This window comes from Candoia aspera, chromosome 6, assembly GCF_035149785.1.
Source record: "Candoia aspera isolate rCanAsp1 chromosome 6, rCanAsp1.hap2, whole genome shotgun sequence".
In the NCBI taxonomy this organism is placed as follows: Eukaryota; Metazoa; Chordata; class Lepidosauria; order Squamata; family Boidae; genus Candoia; species Candoia aspera.
The window spans coordinates 44,103,979-44,119,988 of NC_086158.1; the positions used below are offsets into that span (position 1 = coordinate 44,103,979).

General features: G+C 38.5%; 2 protein-coding genes across 7 annotated transcripts in view; both read right to left on the bottom strand.

The window, feature by feature from the left end:
- Positions 1–721: 721 nt before the first annotated feature.
- On the bottom strand, positions 722–5,451 carry POLR2D (RNA polymerase II subunit D). The gene is made up of 4 exons (XM_063306930.1): positions 5,337–5,451; positions 3,892–4,072; positions 2,078–2,173; positions 722–1,414 (listed from the first exon to the last, which is right to left on the bottom strand). The coding sequence occupies exons 1-4, from the start codon at positions 5,407–5,409 to the stop codon at positions 1,336–1,338; spliced, it is 429 nt and encodes a 142-aa protein (XP_063163000.1). The 5' UTR covers positions 5,410–5,451; the 3' UTR covers positions 722–1,335.
- Positions 5,452–10,574: 5,123 nt separating this feature from the next.
- The window catches only part of AMMECR1L (AMMECR1 like), a 32,922-nt gene continuing 27,486 nt past the window's right edge, over positions 10,575–16,010 (bottom strand). For all 6 annotated transcript variants that reach the window (XM_063306931.1, XM_063306932.1, XM_063306933.1 and 3 more), the window contains one exon: positions 10,575–14,229. In XM_063306931.1, coding sequence (XP_063163001.1) covers positions 14,118–14,229 — 112 coding nt within the window. In that variant the 3' untranslated portion in view covers positions 10,575–14,117. The remainder of the gene's footprint in view (positions 14,230–16,010) is intronic.

Below are 16,010 nucleotides of genomic sequence, written 5' to 3' on the forward strand. Positions count from 1 at the left end.
GAAAGGGAAGCGTTAATGTAAACTAAAGAACGGAAAGGGAAAACCCAAACAATAATAATACTGTATAGTCTCAAAATAGTCACAATTCCAACAGGGGAAGAATTTATTTATGGTTGGATTATACTTAATCACTGGCCAAGAAAAATAGACTTTTATCAAGCAGAAAACGAGACGCTTCCATGGTAAAGAAATATTTGTGGAAAAAATCATTAAACAGATGTATTATTTTACTACTTCGAAATAAATATCACCACCCATCAATTGTATTTAATGTTACACAAACTTTGATTTAATATTGAGTAGGGGACACCATTATGAAAGTTTATTAATTGCTGCAAGCTTCTGTTTTTTTGTAGTATCCCTTCTTGCTATATTGTTATTTGTGATGCTTGAAGAATCAGTCATTTTAAGTTATTTCACAGCCTGCTTTGGTAGTATTCTGGGAATGGGCAAGATGGAGGAATGGATTCTGCCCTCAAAGCAATTTTTAATAGCTGGATGAAGTTAACCTTTCAGTAGTCGATTTATGTTTATAATGTGCAGGATAACATCTATAATAACTGCATTTCTGCTTTGAGCAAAGTAATTTCTATTGAACTAAGGAGATATGATTAGATCATGCACTGCTTGATCGTTTTATAATATGTGCCATCAGTTTCCACTCTGTTCCAAAAAAAATGCTTTCTTCTCTTTCCAAAATGCACATGAATTCAGACAAGTATTTATAGCAATGCATATATCATAATTTAATATAGCAATAGTTCAACATACAGCAAATCAGCAGCCCCCTTCTTTTTGCTTACTGGTGTTTCCTTCCCATTTATAAAAACAATGAAAAAGAACATTTACAAGACCTTAGTTAAAAATATCCTACTTTAATTTGCAATTATTTTTGAAGGAGAGCTCAGTCTCATGAACAAGCACAACAAAACCCCACAGGTTTATCTTGATTCTACTGTTACAATTCTCAAATAGTAATATGAACTAAATATAGTAATATTTCTCCTATTTTACACATGACATATTCAAGTTAGTATTACTTGACCTCAAAATATTCTTTGCATTCCTAGGATGAAGAAGTTATGTTTAATATTCACTTCAAATCAGATAAAACTTTCCAAAGTTCTGTGATTCATGTCATACAACTGTTTAAACTCTTATCACTAAGAGGTTCATAAAGCTAGGAAACATAACTTGGCAGGAATACAAAATACTGCATTAATCTGTACTGGCCTCTCCATTATCAAAAGACAGAATTTCTCCAGGGGTACACAGAAACAAGTACAAGTTCCCCATCCCCACTGTTCAGATTGTAGAAGAATCTAGCAATTCATTTTAATATTGAAAGCTTCGTTTGGTCTGAATGTCATCAAGGATTTGCTGCAACTCTTCATCTTCAAACCGACCCTCTAAGCTGAAAGATAAGAATGAGTAGGGTTTTTTTTTTAAATAAAAAAAAGTATGGATTTTCTCTGGAAAAGACCTGCAACTCAGCAGTCTCTTAAGGATTCAGAAAAAAATACCACTTAGAAGTGGTTCTTTTTTCCCTCTCAATAGTGTTTAAAGCTAGATTAATACAATTCAGACTGGACATGCAACTAGTGAAAAAATACCAATTTCTCCCCTCCACCTTGGTATTAGTTTCATGAGATATACCTTAATCATTAACAAAATTTGATAAAATTATAAAAAACAAATTAGTTGAAACAATTTTAGACAGTAATAAAGAATATATTTAAACAAGGCTGTATTCAGACTTCCTCTTCCTTTCTTTGTTTAGTAGAATCCAGCCTGTAAGTAATTTTAATTAGAACAGAACAGAAATAAAACTTAAGAAATCACACTTTAGAATTTTAAATGCTATTGTCTCAATTGAGTCAATATTTTTCATTTCATGGTTTCATAATATTTGACCAAAAAAATGTCAATATTTGACTGAAAGGTGGTATTATACTAAGCCTAAATCCGATTTTTTTAACCAGGTGATAAGATTGTGACTGTTTGGTTATTCTGTTGTGTGAGGATTCAAAATCAATTGTATCATGACCACCTTACCCTTTTACTTAGGGCAACTCACCTGGGAATTAACGCTTTGGCCTCTTCAGCTGTTTCAGGACCCAGATTAGCTAAACATGCCAGCTCAAATTTATGGAGCTTCTTCTGGAGCAATAAACTGCAAGAAAGAAAAATATCTGCATAAAAATGTAAACACTGGAGGAAAGAAAGTACTCTAAAACACAAAAATAGGATGATTAAAATTGAAAGGTAGTAGATTTGAATTGCAATAGGAATTTTTTTTTTACAATACCTCATTCCTTCAGTACAATTTTACTATCATTCATGTGTGTGTGTGTTGTATAAACTACAATGCAATTCAATAATCAGACACACATCCACAAGCACACACAAAATATACATGTGTACTTTATATAAAGAATAAACCTTTGCATCAAAAAATAGCACTTCTATACTAACATTGCTTTGATATATTTATATCATTTTAATTGAAAAAAATGTTACTTTGCCACTGTTCTGATTAACTATCCAGAACTGTTTTGTCCGCAGTTCCTATATTCTCACAAATTATACAACAGAGAGGAAGACAATAAAGTTCCAAACTTGTTCTATTATTTTTTCCATTTCAATTTACTGCCAATATATATTATTTTTATTTATTATGTTGCTGTCCAAATCTAGGTTGCCATTTATCACTTTTTTACTTTGGGCTGAATAAGAATAGAGTAACAGCTATTATTCACTCCAACAGAAGAATAATGCTTTCAACTGCTGGATTAATGCTTGGGATTAGTAATTTGGTACATAAGAATTCCACATTTTAAAGATTATAAGTATGATCTGAATGAGCCTATATAAATTGAAGGATCTACAACTGGAGATTATTTAAAATGTAACTAGAGTATATAAATTCTACGGTCAGGAATAATTAATCCTATTGTTATAGTGACTGAAAAATTATTTACAATTTTAAAGAATAATAATGCAGAAGGTGTAAGATGAACTGAAAAGATTTTTGGAATATTTTCTGGACCTTGTTAAACTATATGAACATAAGTCTCTTATTAATCTCAAAATATAAAATCCATAAAGTTCAGCATTTTATTTATTTAAACAATTTATACAGCCACCCATCTCATAGTGATGTCTCTGGGTGGCATATGAAAGGTTAAAGCCAAACAATAAAGTGAACAACCAGTTATCCACACAACCAAGGCCCAGCGTCAAGAAAAAATCATTCCTAATTTACCAAAAAAAGCAGCAATAAAACTAACAGAGCTCGTTAGTGACTTGGGCTAAATGCCAGCAGGAACATCCAAGTTTTAAGTTCCTTATGGAACTCTAATGGGGGGATTCTGTATCAGAGAAGGCACAACTCCTGGGTCCAGGAAGATGATACTGATTAATAGAAGGGACATGAAGCATACCTCAAAACCGATAGCCACACAGTTTTTGCCAAGGTTGAGCTAGTCTCTTCTCCCCTATCCAAACCTCCACAGTTTCCAGACACTGAGAAAGAACCTCATTTGGTTGGCATCACTTTGGGCCCAGGGTACATGTACAGTTGGGTATCATTAGTACCCCATGCTGATGGAATAACTCATCCAGTGGCTTCGTATAGATGTTAAATAGGAGTAGGGAGAGTGCAGAGCTCTGAGCAATCCACAAAGCAGGGGCTTGATTTCTTTTTTATTACATATTTATGCCTCTAAAATAACGAATTATTCTCATGTTATTTCTTCCATTCTCACTTGCAGTATTTCATCAAATAGTAAAATAAATAGTTTTGTGGTCAATTTTATCTTTGTTCAGTTTAAAAGGACATTAGTTCTCTTATTACCTAATTAAAAATATTTTATTTGAAAACCAACTTACCTGCGGACACTAGCGATAGTCTCCCTATTTTTGAAGCGGCTGAAGCGACCTGTATAATTCAAGGTTTTCATAAACAGTTCAGAAAGCTCTTGCTCATCTTCTACACTCTCATTCTGCTGTTTCCGATGTTCCAGAAGCATGTGCACTTCTGAATTTAAAAGAGTTTCAGCAGTCTCAAATTCTGCATGCAAATATAGGTGCCAGGGAAACAAAATAAAAAGATACATTTATATGGGTATTAAGCCTTGACTATATGCAAGATAAAGGCATGATAGTAGTGTTTCAGGCTATGAGTGAAAACTACCTAAATGCATCTCTGTATCAAAACAGAAACAAAGCAAACAATCAGTCTCTAAGTAAAAAATGTAAGCTTGAAAGATTCTAGCTATTGTTCCTTTTCTATGCTTGTTTCACCCATAGGAATTTTGACATGTATGGAAGAACTCAAAATGTGATTTATTCTTGAAATGATTTGCAAGATAGCTTTTATCACCATTCTGCAACAAAGCATACATCACCCCTTATAATAAATCTTACACTAAAGTTAAGCTTCTAGATATAAACGTACAAGCCACACTGTCAAATTTACGATACTTCATCATCCTTCAGAGCATTTCAGATACTCAGCTGTCAGTTTCAAAGTTACATCCTATATAAGCAGTTGCCCATTCACATATTAACTAATTTTACTTTACTGCAGATTTGAACAAAAAGGTTATTATCCCCAGTCACTTAAACAATGGAATTTGCAAAAATTACCTTGAAGTTCACAAGTTACAATTCATTTAAATAAGCATATAACTCCACAACACTGTTAGTTACCTGAAATGTACATAGAGTACTGATAACATATGCTTAGAATCATAAGTAAAACAGCTACCAAAAGAGTATCTTAGTTTTACAGCAAAAAAATGTAAAAAGCCAGCGATTCCCCAAACATAGTTATGAAGCCCTTCACAAATTATTTGCCAGTCTGTGCATGTATGTAGAAGTAATAGGATAGTAAGAGGAAGGGGACACTACTACTTTATCATCATGTATGAAATTATGACGATGATAAAAATAAAACAGAAAAGGATCTCAAGCAGCCTCTCACGCAGACAAAGCCAGAGACGCTTAGCTTTAAGTTTGCTACCCCTTGTGCTTTTGAAGCCCATATACCTGGCCTGGAATGAGAACAAGAGCAGTCTTTGAGAGGAACGGCAGGGTCTGTTTGTACAACTGAGAGGAATAACACTAGGTTGCAGGCTTTCCCATCTGGGGCCCCCCAGGTTAACTCCTAAATTCGCAGCCGACACATCCTGACAATTCTGAGGAACACCAGATGAGGAAAGACTATTAAGCGACCCTCAACATCGCTTAGTTCTTCTATGCCCGCACGCGGGGTTCTCCCTTATGCAACCTTTCTTAGCTTCTTTTAATCTCCCCAGGATTTTGCCGCTCACCCTTGGGAAAAACCAGCTGAGACGCATCCTCCTCCACGTCTACGGCACGGATGTCGGTACCCCCTACCGCCATTGTTTCATCCGGCCCCGGAAAACAACAGGCGGGGCGGAAATACGAAAAACGAGCAGAAATATGGGCGACTAGCACCGACGCCCCGTGGAGGAGACAGAACAAAACGCTTCTCCAACGCTGCCCCCAGAGGGTCGGGGGGACACGGAGAGAAAACCGGGCGTGGTCCCGAAATCAATCCGGAACGTGAAACTTTGCGCTTATAGTGCGCGCGCGCGCTTTCTCCGAAATAAGTCAGCTGACTGTATTCAGTGGAGCTCGCCTCCTCACAAGGGAGTTCAGGATTTGAAGGGCTGAATTCAGTGGGATTTCGTTCTGAATTAATAAAAGAAATATGAGCTCTGTCCAGCATCTTTTTTTTCATTAGAAAGGGAGACTCTAAAACTCGGAGAGGATGGCAAGAAAAAAGAAGTGAGCACAGAAGAAAAGAGTACCAGGCTAGGGGAATTTAGCCCCTTAGGTTTATTCATTGACTATCCTCCAAGTCCTTGTAAATGTTTACTCAGAAATAGATCTCGTTGCTTTCAGTACGATTTACTCCCAACTAAATGAGTGGATATAGGTCTGTAGGCTAAATGTAATAAATTTATTTATTTATTTAGCATATTTTTATCACTGCCCATCTCCCCCCACACAGTGGAGCCCCAGCAGGACTAGGGAACCAACCAACCCCAAGAGTGGCTCTTCCTTCTCCACGTGTGATAACAAAACCAGGTCTTCAACTGTTTTCTGAAGTCCAGAAGGGAGGGGGCTAGCCTCACTTCCAGGGGAAAGGTATTCCAAAAGGCCGGAGCAGCTGCAGAGAAGGCCCGCCTCCTGGACCCCCTCAGATGGAATTCTTACAGACGGGGCCCACAACATGCCCTCTCTGCGTGACCAGGTGGGACGGATTGATGTAACGGGTATGAGACGATCCCTCAGGTAACCTGGACCCATGCCATGTAGGGCTTTAAAGGTGATAACCAACACCTTGAATTGGATCGGGAAGCAAACTGGCAACCAATGCAGCTCGCAAAGCAAAGGAGTAAAATATGCTGATCTTGAAGCACCTAAGATCACCCGTGCAGCTGCATTTTGGACCAGCTGTAGCTTCCGGATACTCTTTAAGGGTAGCCCCATGTAGAGCGCATTGCAGTAGTCTACATGGGAGATGACCAGGGCATGAGTGACCATTCGAAGGGCCTCTCGCTCCAGGAAGGGACATAAGTGGCGCACAACACAAAGTTGCGCAAAGGCCCTCCTGGCCACGACTGCCACCTGTTCTTCAAGCAGGAGTTGTGAGTCCAGAAGGACCCCCAAGTTACGCACTGGGTTTGTCTGGGGCAGTGCAACCCCATCCAGAACTAAAGATGGCAAATTCCTAGGAGCCATTAACCCACAGCCACTCCATCTTACCAGGGTTCAGCTGAAGCCTGTTGTTCCCCATCCAGACCCCAACAGCCCCCAGGCACCTGGAAAGGGCAGTCACAGCATCATTACTTCCCCTGGGATGGAGATGTATAGCTGAGTATCATCAACATATTGATGATACCTCATCCCGTGGTGATGGATGATCTCACCCAGTGGTTTCATGTAGATGTTAAAAAGGAGAGGAGTACCAAACCCTGCGGCACCCCACAAAGGAGGGGCCGTGGGCCCAATCTCTCCTCTCCTATTAACACCGACTGGGACTGGCCCTGGAGGAAGGAGGTGAACCAGTGTAAAACTACGTCGCCCATCTCCAACTCCCTGAGCTGACCCAAAAGGATACCATGGTCAATGGTATCGAAAGCTGCTGAGAGGTCAAGGAGACCCAGGATGGATGCACTGCCTCCATCCCGCTCCCAGCAGAGATCATCCATAAGCGCGACCAATGCTGTTTCTGTCCCATATCCGGGCCTGAAACCTGACTGAAAGGGGTCTAGATAATCCGCTTCCTCCAGGATCCTTTGGAGCTGTTTCTGAGTTTCTTGCAGGTGCGAGCCTCAATTATCTGCCCAGAGTCCACTGAAGGGAGGAGATGGGCGGGGACAAATTGGATAAATAAATAAAATAAATTATAATTCCTGCCTGACATCTCCAGTTGAAAGGACTGGGTAGCCAGTAAAGGGGTAGCCTTCACCTTAACAAGTGCCAGAGAGGACAACAAGATAGCCTGAATTAGTTTGCAAAGCTACAACGTTCAGAATGCCCAGTAATTCACTGGGTTCTGTAGTCTCTTACTTTTAAAGAACACCAAATGGGAGAAGGCTATTTATTTATTTATTTTATTTATTTTCTATTCCGCCTTTATTATTTTTATAAATAACTCAAGGTGGCAAACATGCCTAATACTCCTTCCTCTTCCTCTTTTCCCTACAACAGCAACCCTGTGAGGTGAGTTAGGCTGAGAGAGAGTGACTGGCCCAAGGTCACCCAGCCGGCTTTCATGCCTAAGATGGGACAAGAACTCTCAGTCTCCTGGTTTCTAGCCCAGAGCCTTAACCACTAGACCCTATGCTTACAGAAGAGCCAGTCTGGTGTAATGATTTAAGGCACCAGACTAGAAACTGGGAGATTCTGAGTTCCAGTCCTGCCTTACCACAAAGCCATCTGGGCCAGTCACTTTTTCTGACTAATAAACTGTACTAAAAGGCATGAGTTTTCCCTTCATCCAATGCATAGATTTGCTAAGTAGATGCATCGATGAAGTGAACCGCAGCTCCTGAAAGCTTACGCGTTTTAATAACATTTATTAGTCAGAAAGGGTGCAAATGGGCTCTCATTTTGCCATCATTTTGCCTTAGTGTCAGTGGGAAACCATTTCTGAAAGTCTTGCCAACAAACTGCAGTCACCAGAAGTCAAGAATGACTCCAAGACACACACACCAAAATCACATATAAGCCTAATTATCTTGTGTACAGGAAAACATAATGCTTCACTAGATGTAGTCTGTATAACAGTTTTCAAGAATCCATGCAGATACACCAGTGTAACTTGGTGAATGTATTAATACAATTACTGCTTCATAAATATACTATTGTGCCACTCTTCTGACAGAGTAACAAGAAGTCCCAACTTAGACAAGTTCTTCTATAATAAACGTGTAAGTTTTTAGCCTAAATTCATGAGGCTTACTTTCAAGTAAGTCAGCAGCTTTAGGCAATTTTGTAGAATAAAAGCACTGATTTTGAATACAGAGGATTCTAGCCTCACTTCAAAGTTATCCTGATCCAAAGTCAATGAGCCAAACCAAATCTCCTTAAGCATACAATAATGGAGTTTGCATGCTTTAGGTTATTATATTGTGTTGAAGCAGCTAGTCATTGCAATTGCCAGTAAAAGAGTTCAGTGGCTAATCATTTTATAGCTGAACGGCTTATCTAGATGTAAGCTTACAGCAAAGGCTGGGTTCACATAGTATGCTATACCATACTAAAGTTTCTTTTGTTTTTTGGTATACTATGTATTAAGCCAGGGTGTGGTGGCTCAATGGTTAAGATGCCAGGCTTGTTGACGGGAAGGTTGCAAGTGCGGTGGTTTGAGACCCAAGTGCCGCGTGACGGAGTGAGCTCCTGCACTTGCCCCAGCTCTTGCCAACCTAGCAATTTGAAAGCATGCAAATGTGAGCAGATAAATAGGTACTGCTTCAGCGGGAAGGTAACAGCGTTCTATGGCTGTCATGCTGGCCACATGACCGCGGAAGTGTCTTTGGACAACGCTGGCTCTTCGGCCATTAAACGGAGATGAGCATCACCCCCTAGTGTTGGACACGGCTAACCTAACAGGAACCTTTCTTCTTCTTAGCGTTTTTCCTGCACTATGGCAAGGTCCACTTGTCAGCATATCCGTCTCCATTTGGCTCGGTCCAAGGCATCTTCAGGGGTGGTGTTCACGCATTCCATGTCCTCCTTAATGCAGTCCATCCACCGTTTCTTGGGTCTACCACGGGACTGCCGGCCGCCAGGGTCCCGGTGCGTGGCTGTTCTCACCACTGAGTCTTTTTTGCCGCATATGACGTGTCCATACCATCTGAGACTTCCTTCCTGCAGTTTTGCCACAATTGGCGCAACTCCCAGTCATCTGAATGGGAACCTTTACCTTATGTATTAAGCCAGTGTGGTTTGCAAAACATGGTTACTGCCTAGCCTTATAAACCAGACCATTACAATTTATTCAACTTAGTCAGTGTGATGCATGAACCCAAATTCCAAATGCACATTGTGGTTTATGGTAGAAAATTTATAAATTCAAAGAATGGACAGCATGAATATTACAGTAATTTATATTAAGAGTTCAGTAGAAACACTGGTATCCCATTCTTAAATTACTTTTCTTCCCATGTTAATTATTCAAGAGTGCTAAGTGTACCGAAATCACAAAATGATTTCAACAATTAACTCTTCTAATTTAAAATAAGTTTTCTAGGAATGGAAGGGCATTGGGGGCCCATTAAAATACTGTATTTTGGCTCTATGCCACAGAAGGAAAAATAAACCTCTGCCAAGTTTCATCTGAGGTAATATTAAAAAGAGCTGCCTTTCTAAAAAGGTGAAACATTGCATTATTACAGCACAAACATGAAAGATTTCTCAAAAGAAAATCTTGAGTTAGTAGTAATTATTCCCAGGTAAATATAAGATTAAAGTTTTAACTTTTTAAAATCTATTGTTAAGTAAGATATGGGTCCAATACTGGTATTTATCACCAACAGAATGTACTGGAGTGCTATCTACCTATTGAGTTTGATATACATGCTCATCCTTAATTTTTAACAAATACATTCCTGTAATAGATAAACTAAAAAGGACAGAACTAAACTTTATTGTCTAAAGTGACACTCATTTTAAAAAGAATTTGCATAGATTCCAGCATTATTTGCTGGAATAATTAGCTCAGTTCTTGTTTATAAAAGGGGAAAAAACATACAGGCAGGGCCTATAACTCAATATTCTGTATGGATCACAAAACAAAATACCACAGCCAAACAAACATGAAGGCTTTTATTTTTTTAACAAAATATCCACTCTCATTCTTTCTGAGACTTTATCTTTTAAAACACAATACTGTTAAAGATTCCCACCCATTTCATGCTGATTTTGCCACTGTGTTTTAGATTTCAGTTTACTTTTTTAGAAAAAGAATTTGAATTATTTGATTTCAGTGTGAAAAGTCAAAATGGACAGACTCCAATAAAAAAGAGACAAGATAAAAATGTATCCGTTACAATTTATTTTCTACAATACTTCATTAGAGGGTAAAGTTCAATGATTTACACTCAGAAGTTATATAGCTAGGAGGCAACCAAGTGTAATAACAAAGAATTGGTCTGACATCTCTTGACTGAAGGTTTAAAGAGGTTCTTTAAAAGGAACAACTTAAATTAACCAAATCATTATTCATTTCAGAATTGGGAAAAAAGTAGAAAACAGCACTCAGTCAGAGAAGATTGCAATGTTAAAATGAATAGGGAAAAGAATTATGTGCAAAACATGAAATGTGGAAGGTTAAAATATGCATTTAAAAAAATAATATTCAGAGCAGCTATTTGCAGATGTAATATTTTGACTGTAAAACCTTTCTAACTGAAATGCCTCTATTGAGATTGCTATTTGTTATTATGAAAAGAAAATTCCTTGAAAAATATTAAAAACAGTGAACCTCTGATGATCAATGACATCCTCTGCTATTACTTGGAAGGGATGGGAACCTCCCCCCCCCCAAAAAAAATCCCTTAGAGATACAAGGCTGCAACAAAGGAGATTCTCAACCACTTGAAATAAATCCTTCTAGACCAAAAGGCACTTGCTTGTAGCTAAGGATGAGCCATTTTCCAATCAAACCAGAATACTATTGCTAAGTTCTTTATACAGTTACATCACTCTTTAATCAGATAGAAAATACAACATTTAGGACTCTTGAAAAGATAGCTCTCTTTTGTTGGTTTCCATATCTTTTGTATGTTTATTAGTCTGGGCTCATCACAGTGCATCACTGCTATGTATATAATATATAGGTCCCATGATCAATTCATTTTGTAGCATTGATGTACCATACTGTAACTGAACTCGTTTGTTAGATCATTCTAATGGTATCAGTTCCTCTTACTGTTCTGTGTGCTCCATTGCCCGTTGCTGTTTTACTTACTACAAGAAAATCACAATCCAACTTTAACAGAGGCATTCCATGACTATGGATTAGGTGGTTAGATGGAAACAGGGGCATGTAATGAGACCAGCTCTCACTCCAAAACTATTTTTATTTATTTCAGTATAATAATAAAATTAGACCAAGTAAGTTGTCACACTTAAAAGTCTGTTCTTTAAAATATTAAGGCCCCCATCTGGCTCCTAAACTCCCCTCCACCCATTAAAATGAGATCAAATAATTAATGCTGTACACTGCTGATTACATGTAACAGGGCAAACATTTTCTAAAAAAAAAAAAGCAATATTGAATAGTACGGCACTATATGCCTGCATGACCAGTCTTACCGAATGTGCTCAGGGGTGAAAGTTTAGCACCATTTTTTCCTTTTTGCTTTTAAAAAAATCTTTACAATTTAAATTCTAACATAGAACACTAATAGTAATTTGTGTAGCCCTATAGTTCAATACTGTCTGAGAGCAGAGATGGATGGCCTGACCAGAGCTTAACTTTCCCCTCCCATTCTATAGTCTCTTTTCTGTTGAGGGCACCAGTAAGAGTAATTACAATTCAATTCACTTTAATTTATAAGAAGGCTAATTTACTCTCAGTAATAGGAAATTGTGGGAAAGTCCCTTCATATCTACTTTCAGCATAATCAGAAGGGAAAAAGTGGTAATCCAAATGAATGATCCCAGTGTAAAACTAAAAGCTAGGACAATATTGTGCATGGCTAGTGCATATTCCTCTTTTACCCCTCCCTTCTACAAGTATGTTCAGTATCAAATAAAACTATGTGGTTTCTTCTGAAATATGTGAAGAGTGCTAGAAAAATATGCAGTCTGGAAGAATCCTAGATTCTCTTAAGTAGGCCTGTTGCAAAGAAGGTACTATACATTTGCCATCTTCTAATCAGCAATTTAAATTATGACAAATAATGTTCACCTCAATAGATAAACAATTAATGTTTATACTTCTTTCCAGGGATGGGGCATCTCTTTGGCCTTAGAGGCTTTGCTTTGAGATAGAAAGCATTTACTCCTTTCTTCCACCATGACAAGGTTAATTTGTTCAAAAGATATGGAGATTTGTATCCTGTAGTAAAAGGTAATTCCTATGCATTTTTTGGTTTCTACAAAAGCAACTGTTGTTTCATATAGTGCACATATGGTATCTATCATACTGCCATTATGCTGAATCCATCATCTAATTGTTCCTGTTTTTCAAGCTGATTATCACTTTTTTCAAAAATGCTACATTTCATTTAATGCAGATTAATGCTACATTTTGTGGATTAATTTGGGGGACATTGTTGCTCTCATGATATCACTTAATGACTGACACAGGAGAACTGAGATAGTGAAAAGTTGGAAAAGGTTTGTGTTTACTATTCAGTGTCCTGCATATTCAGTTTAATAGGAAACTTGAAAATCTATAGGATATTAAAACCTGGATCCCAGTTAACTTTTCTTGGTGGGTAAAGTTTAAGTTCCAATTCTAAGTACACTTATCCGGAAGCAATTAATTTAAATCAATTTGTTTTACTTCCAATTATATTATTTAGGGCTGAAGTATCAGTGCAGCAAGAACATGCTCAGATCTGATAACCCACTTAAGCTAACATTTATTACCTAACTATTAGTGCCACGCTAGCCAAAAAACAAAACAAAAACTGCCTGTTAAAAACACAGGCCTCATGGAATATTTTCAATAATAAAAATTCACACTCTTTTTTTTATTACAATAAGGATAGCTTTGTGGGAAAAGATCTGCCCCAATTCATTTGCAAATCCTACTGCCTGTACTTTAAGTGAGACACCCAAAAGAAACCTAAAGATTATACTTTTGGGATAAAAGGAAACCTATGCTACTTCCATACACAATCCACAGTGCTTCACCTTCTTGCATGCAGTATCTTATCTAGTAAGCTACTTTCTGTGTCAAAAATAAAAGTAGTTAGATGTATAAACTGAAACCTTCTGGATATGAATAGGCAATGCTTTTTATCTGCAGTAAATTTTATTTTACCTTTTAAATCTTTGATTAATTGCCATCTTTTGCAAGGAGGAGAACTTCCAGGCATACCATCCTTATAACAAGTCATAACATGTTTGACTGGGACATGTTAGGACTACTTAGCTTATGGCAGATAAATATTAAAGATAAAAAAAAGAAAATACAAATAACCTAAAAATCTTTTGTTGGACTCCGTTGCCAGACTGCCAGAAGAAATCTACTTGGATGGGCGGGGGGCATTGTAATTAACAATTCAAATGAACACAGTGCAATTTAACACAGAGACAGCAATCTGAAGTGGTACTGCCATTCCTCAAGGTTCTCTCTATCCAATGGCAATGGTCCCAGGTACTCAGTCCAAGTGAACCCTCATTCTGAAGAACGAAGTAAGCTTGGGCCTCTGAAATTCAGTTGCACTCACTTGGTAGCCCCCACCACCCATAATCAATTGGAAGGCAGACTTGGCAACGGAAGCTAGCATCATAAAATGGTGCAGTAATAGAAGTAACTGGACCAGGAAGAGGAGGCATCTGCTCCAATGATGTCATAGCTGGCAGCTGGGGGGCGGGACTGGTCATGCAGCTTTGTGTCAGGAGTAATGATTGTAGAGGGGTGGGGCATGAAGAGTGCCATTTTGAAAACAATGCTGACGAGAAGCCATGTATTCTGCATAACTGATTGTCACCTTCTCACTACGGTATCTGAAAGAAAAAAATGTTGGGTTTTTTAAAATGCATTGATAAATAAAACAAAGAATGAATCAGCCATAGTTGAAACTGAAATCCTATTGATACAAATATTTGTTGATGCAATCACCCATTAAAATTTGTATCATTGCAGTTCCTTTCAATTAGGCTTCCTCAACCTGGTACCAGCTACAGTTCTAATTGAAATTATTCAACCCCCATTGCAAATCAGGTTGATTGTCAAAATGTACAGACTTTCAGCTATTTGCAATGAACAAATCAAACAAAAGCAATTGAAATAGCTCAACACAACGAATGCTTCAAGTGGTGTCCCCAAATTCAACTGAAAATGCAACTTATGACTTCTCCAGTCTCAAAATTATTCAACCCCTTCATGGCAAGCATCTTCAGTACTTAGTAGAGCACCCTTTTGCTGTTATGACCTGCTGCAAATGAGATGCATAGCCAGACACCAGCTTCTGGCAGCGTTCCTGCAGAATCTTAGCCCATTCCTCATGAGCAATGGCCTCCAGTTCAGTAATATTCTTGGGTTTGTGTGCTGCAACCGCCTTCTTCAAATCCCACCAGATTTTCCATGGGGTTCAAGTCAGGTGACTGTGATGGCCACTGTAGAACCTTCCAGGACTTCTTCTGCATCCAAGCCTTAGTGGAATTTGAGGTATGCTTGGGATCATTGTCCTGTTGGAAGCTCCAATGATGCCCAAGCTTCAGCTTCCTTACAGATGGCATGACGTTTTCTCCTAGGATTTCCTGATACTTCAATGAATCCATCTTGTCATCCACACGCTGCAGGTTTCCAGTGCCAGAGGATGCAAAGCAGCCCCAGAGCATCACCGAGCCACCACCATGCTTAACTGTAGGCAGAGTGTTCTTTTCAGTGCATGCTTCATTCTTCTTCTCCAGACATACCGCTGATCCATTGGGCCGAAAAGTTCCAGTTTTGTTTCATCGCTCCACAGAACAGAATCCCAAAACTTCTGTGGGTTATTTATATGATTTTGAGCACACTGGAGCCAACTTTTCTTCTGCTTTTGGGTCAGTAGTGGTATATGTCTTGGAGTTCTGGCATGGGAACGTTCTGTGTTTAGTACGCGCCTTACTGTGCTCACTGAAACGGTGCCTGTTGCCACCAAGTCTTGCTGCAGATCTTTTGCAGTCACTCGAGGGTTTCTCTCCACCTCCCTTCTCAGAAATCTGGTTTCAGCCATTGACAGCTTCCTTTTTCTGCCCCGTCCAGGTAGTGTAACTACTGTTCCTTTAACTCTGAACTTGCAAACTATGCTTCCAATGGTGTCTCTAGGAACATTCAGTGCCTTCACTATCTTTTTCTATCCTGTTCCTTTTTTGTGAAGGGCAATGATCTCTTCTCTTACCTTTTTGGACCATTCTTTTGACTTAGCCATACTGTATTTCTAACATGCAGTCAAACATGACACTCAACAAACCCCTAGCCGGTTCAGGTATTTCATGTGTTCCAGCTCAAGCACACCTAGTGAAACTAATGAAGCCCTTAATTAGTTGCATCAAGTGTGCTTGAGACAACACCTGTTTTGCATACTGTATGTGTGCTGTTGTGACGGATTCTATTCAGAGTGTTCAGTAATTTTGAGACTGGAGAAGTCATTATAAGTTGCATTTTCAGTTGAATTTGGGGACACTACTTGAAGCATTTGTTGTGTTGAGCTATTTCAATTGCTTCTGTTTGATTCGTTCATTGCAAACAGCTGAAAGTCTATACATTTTGACAATCAACCTGATTTGCAATGGGGGTTGAA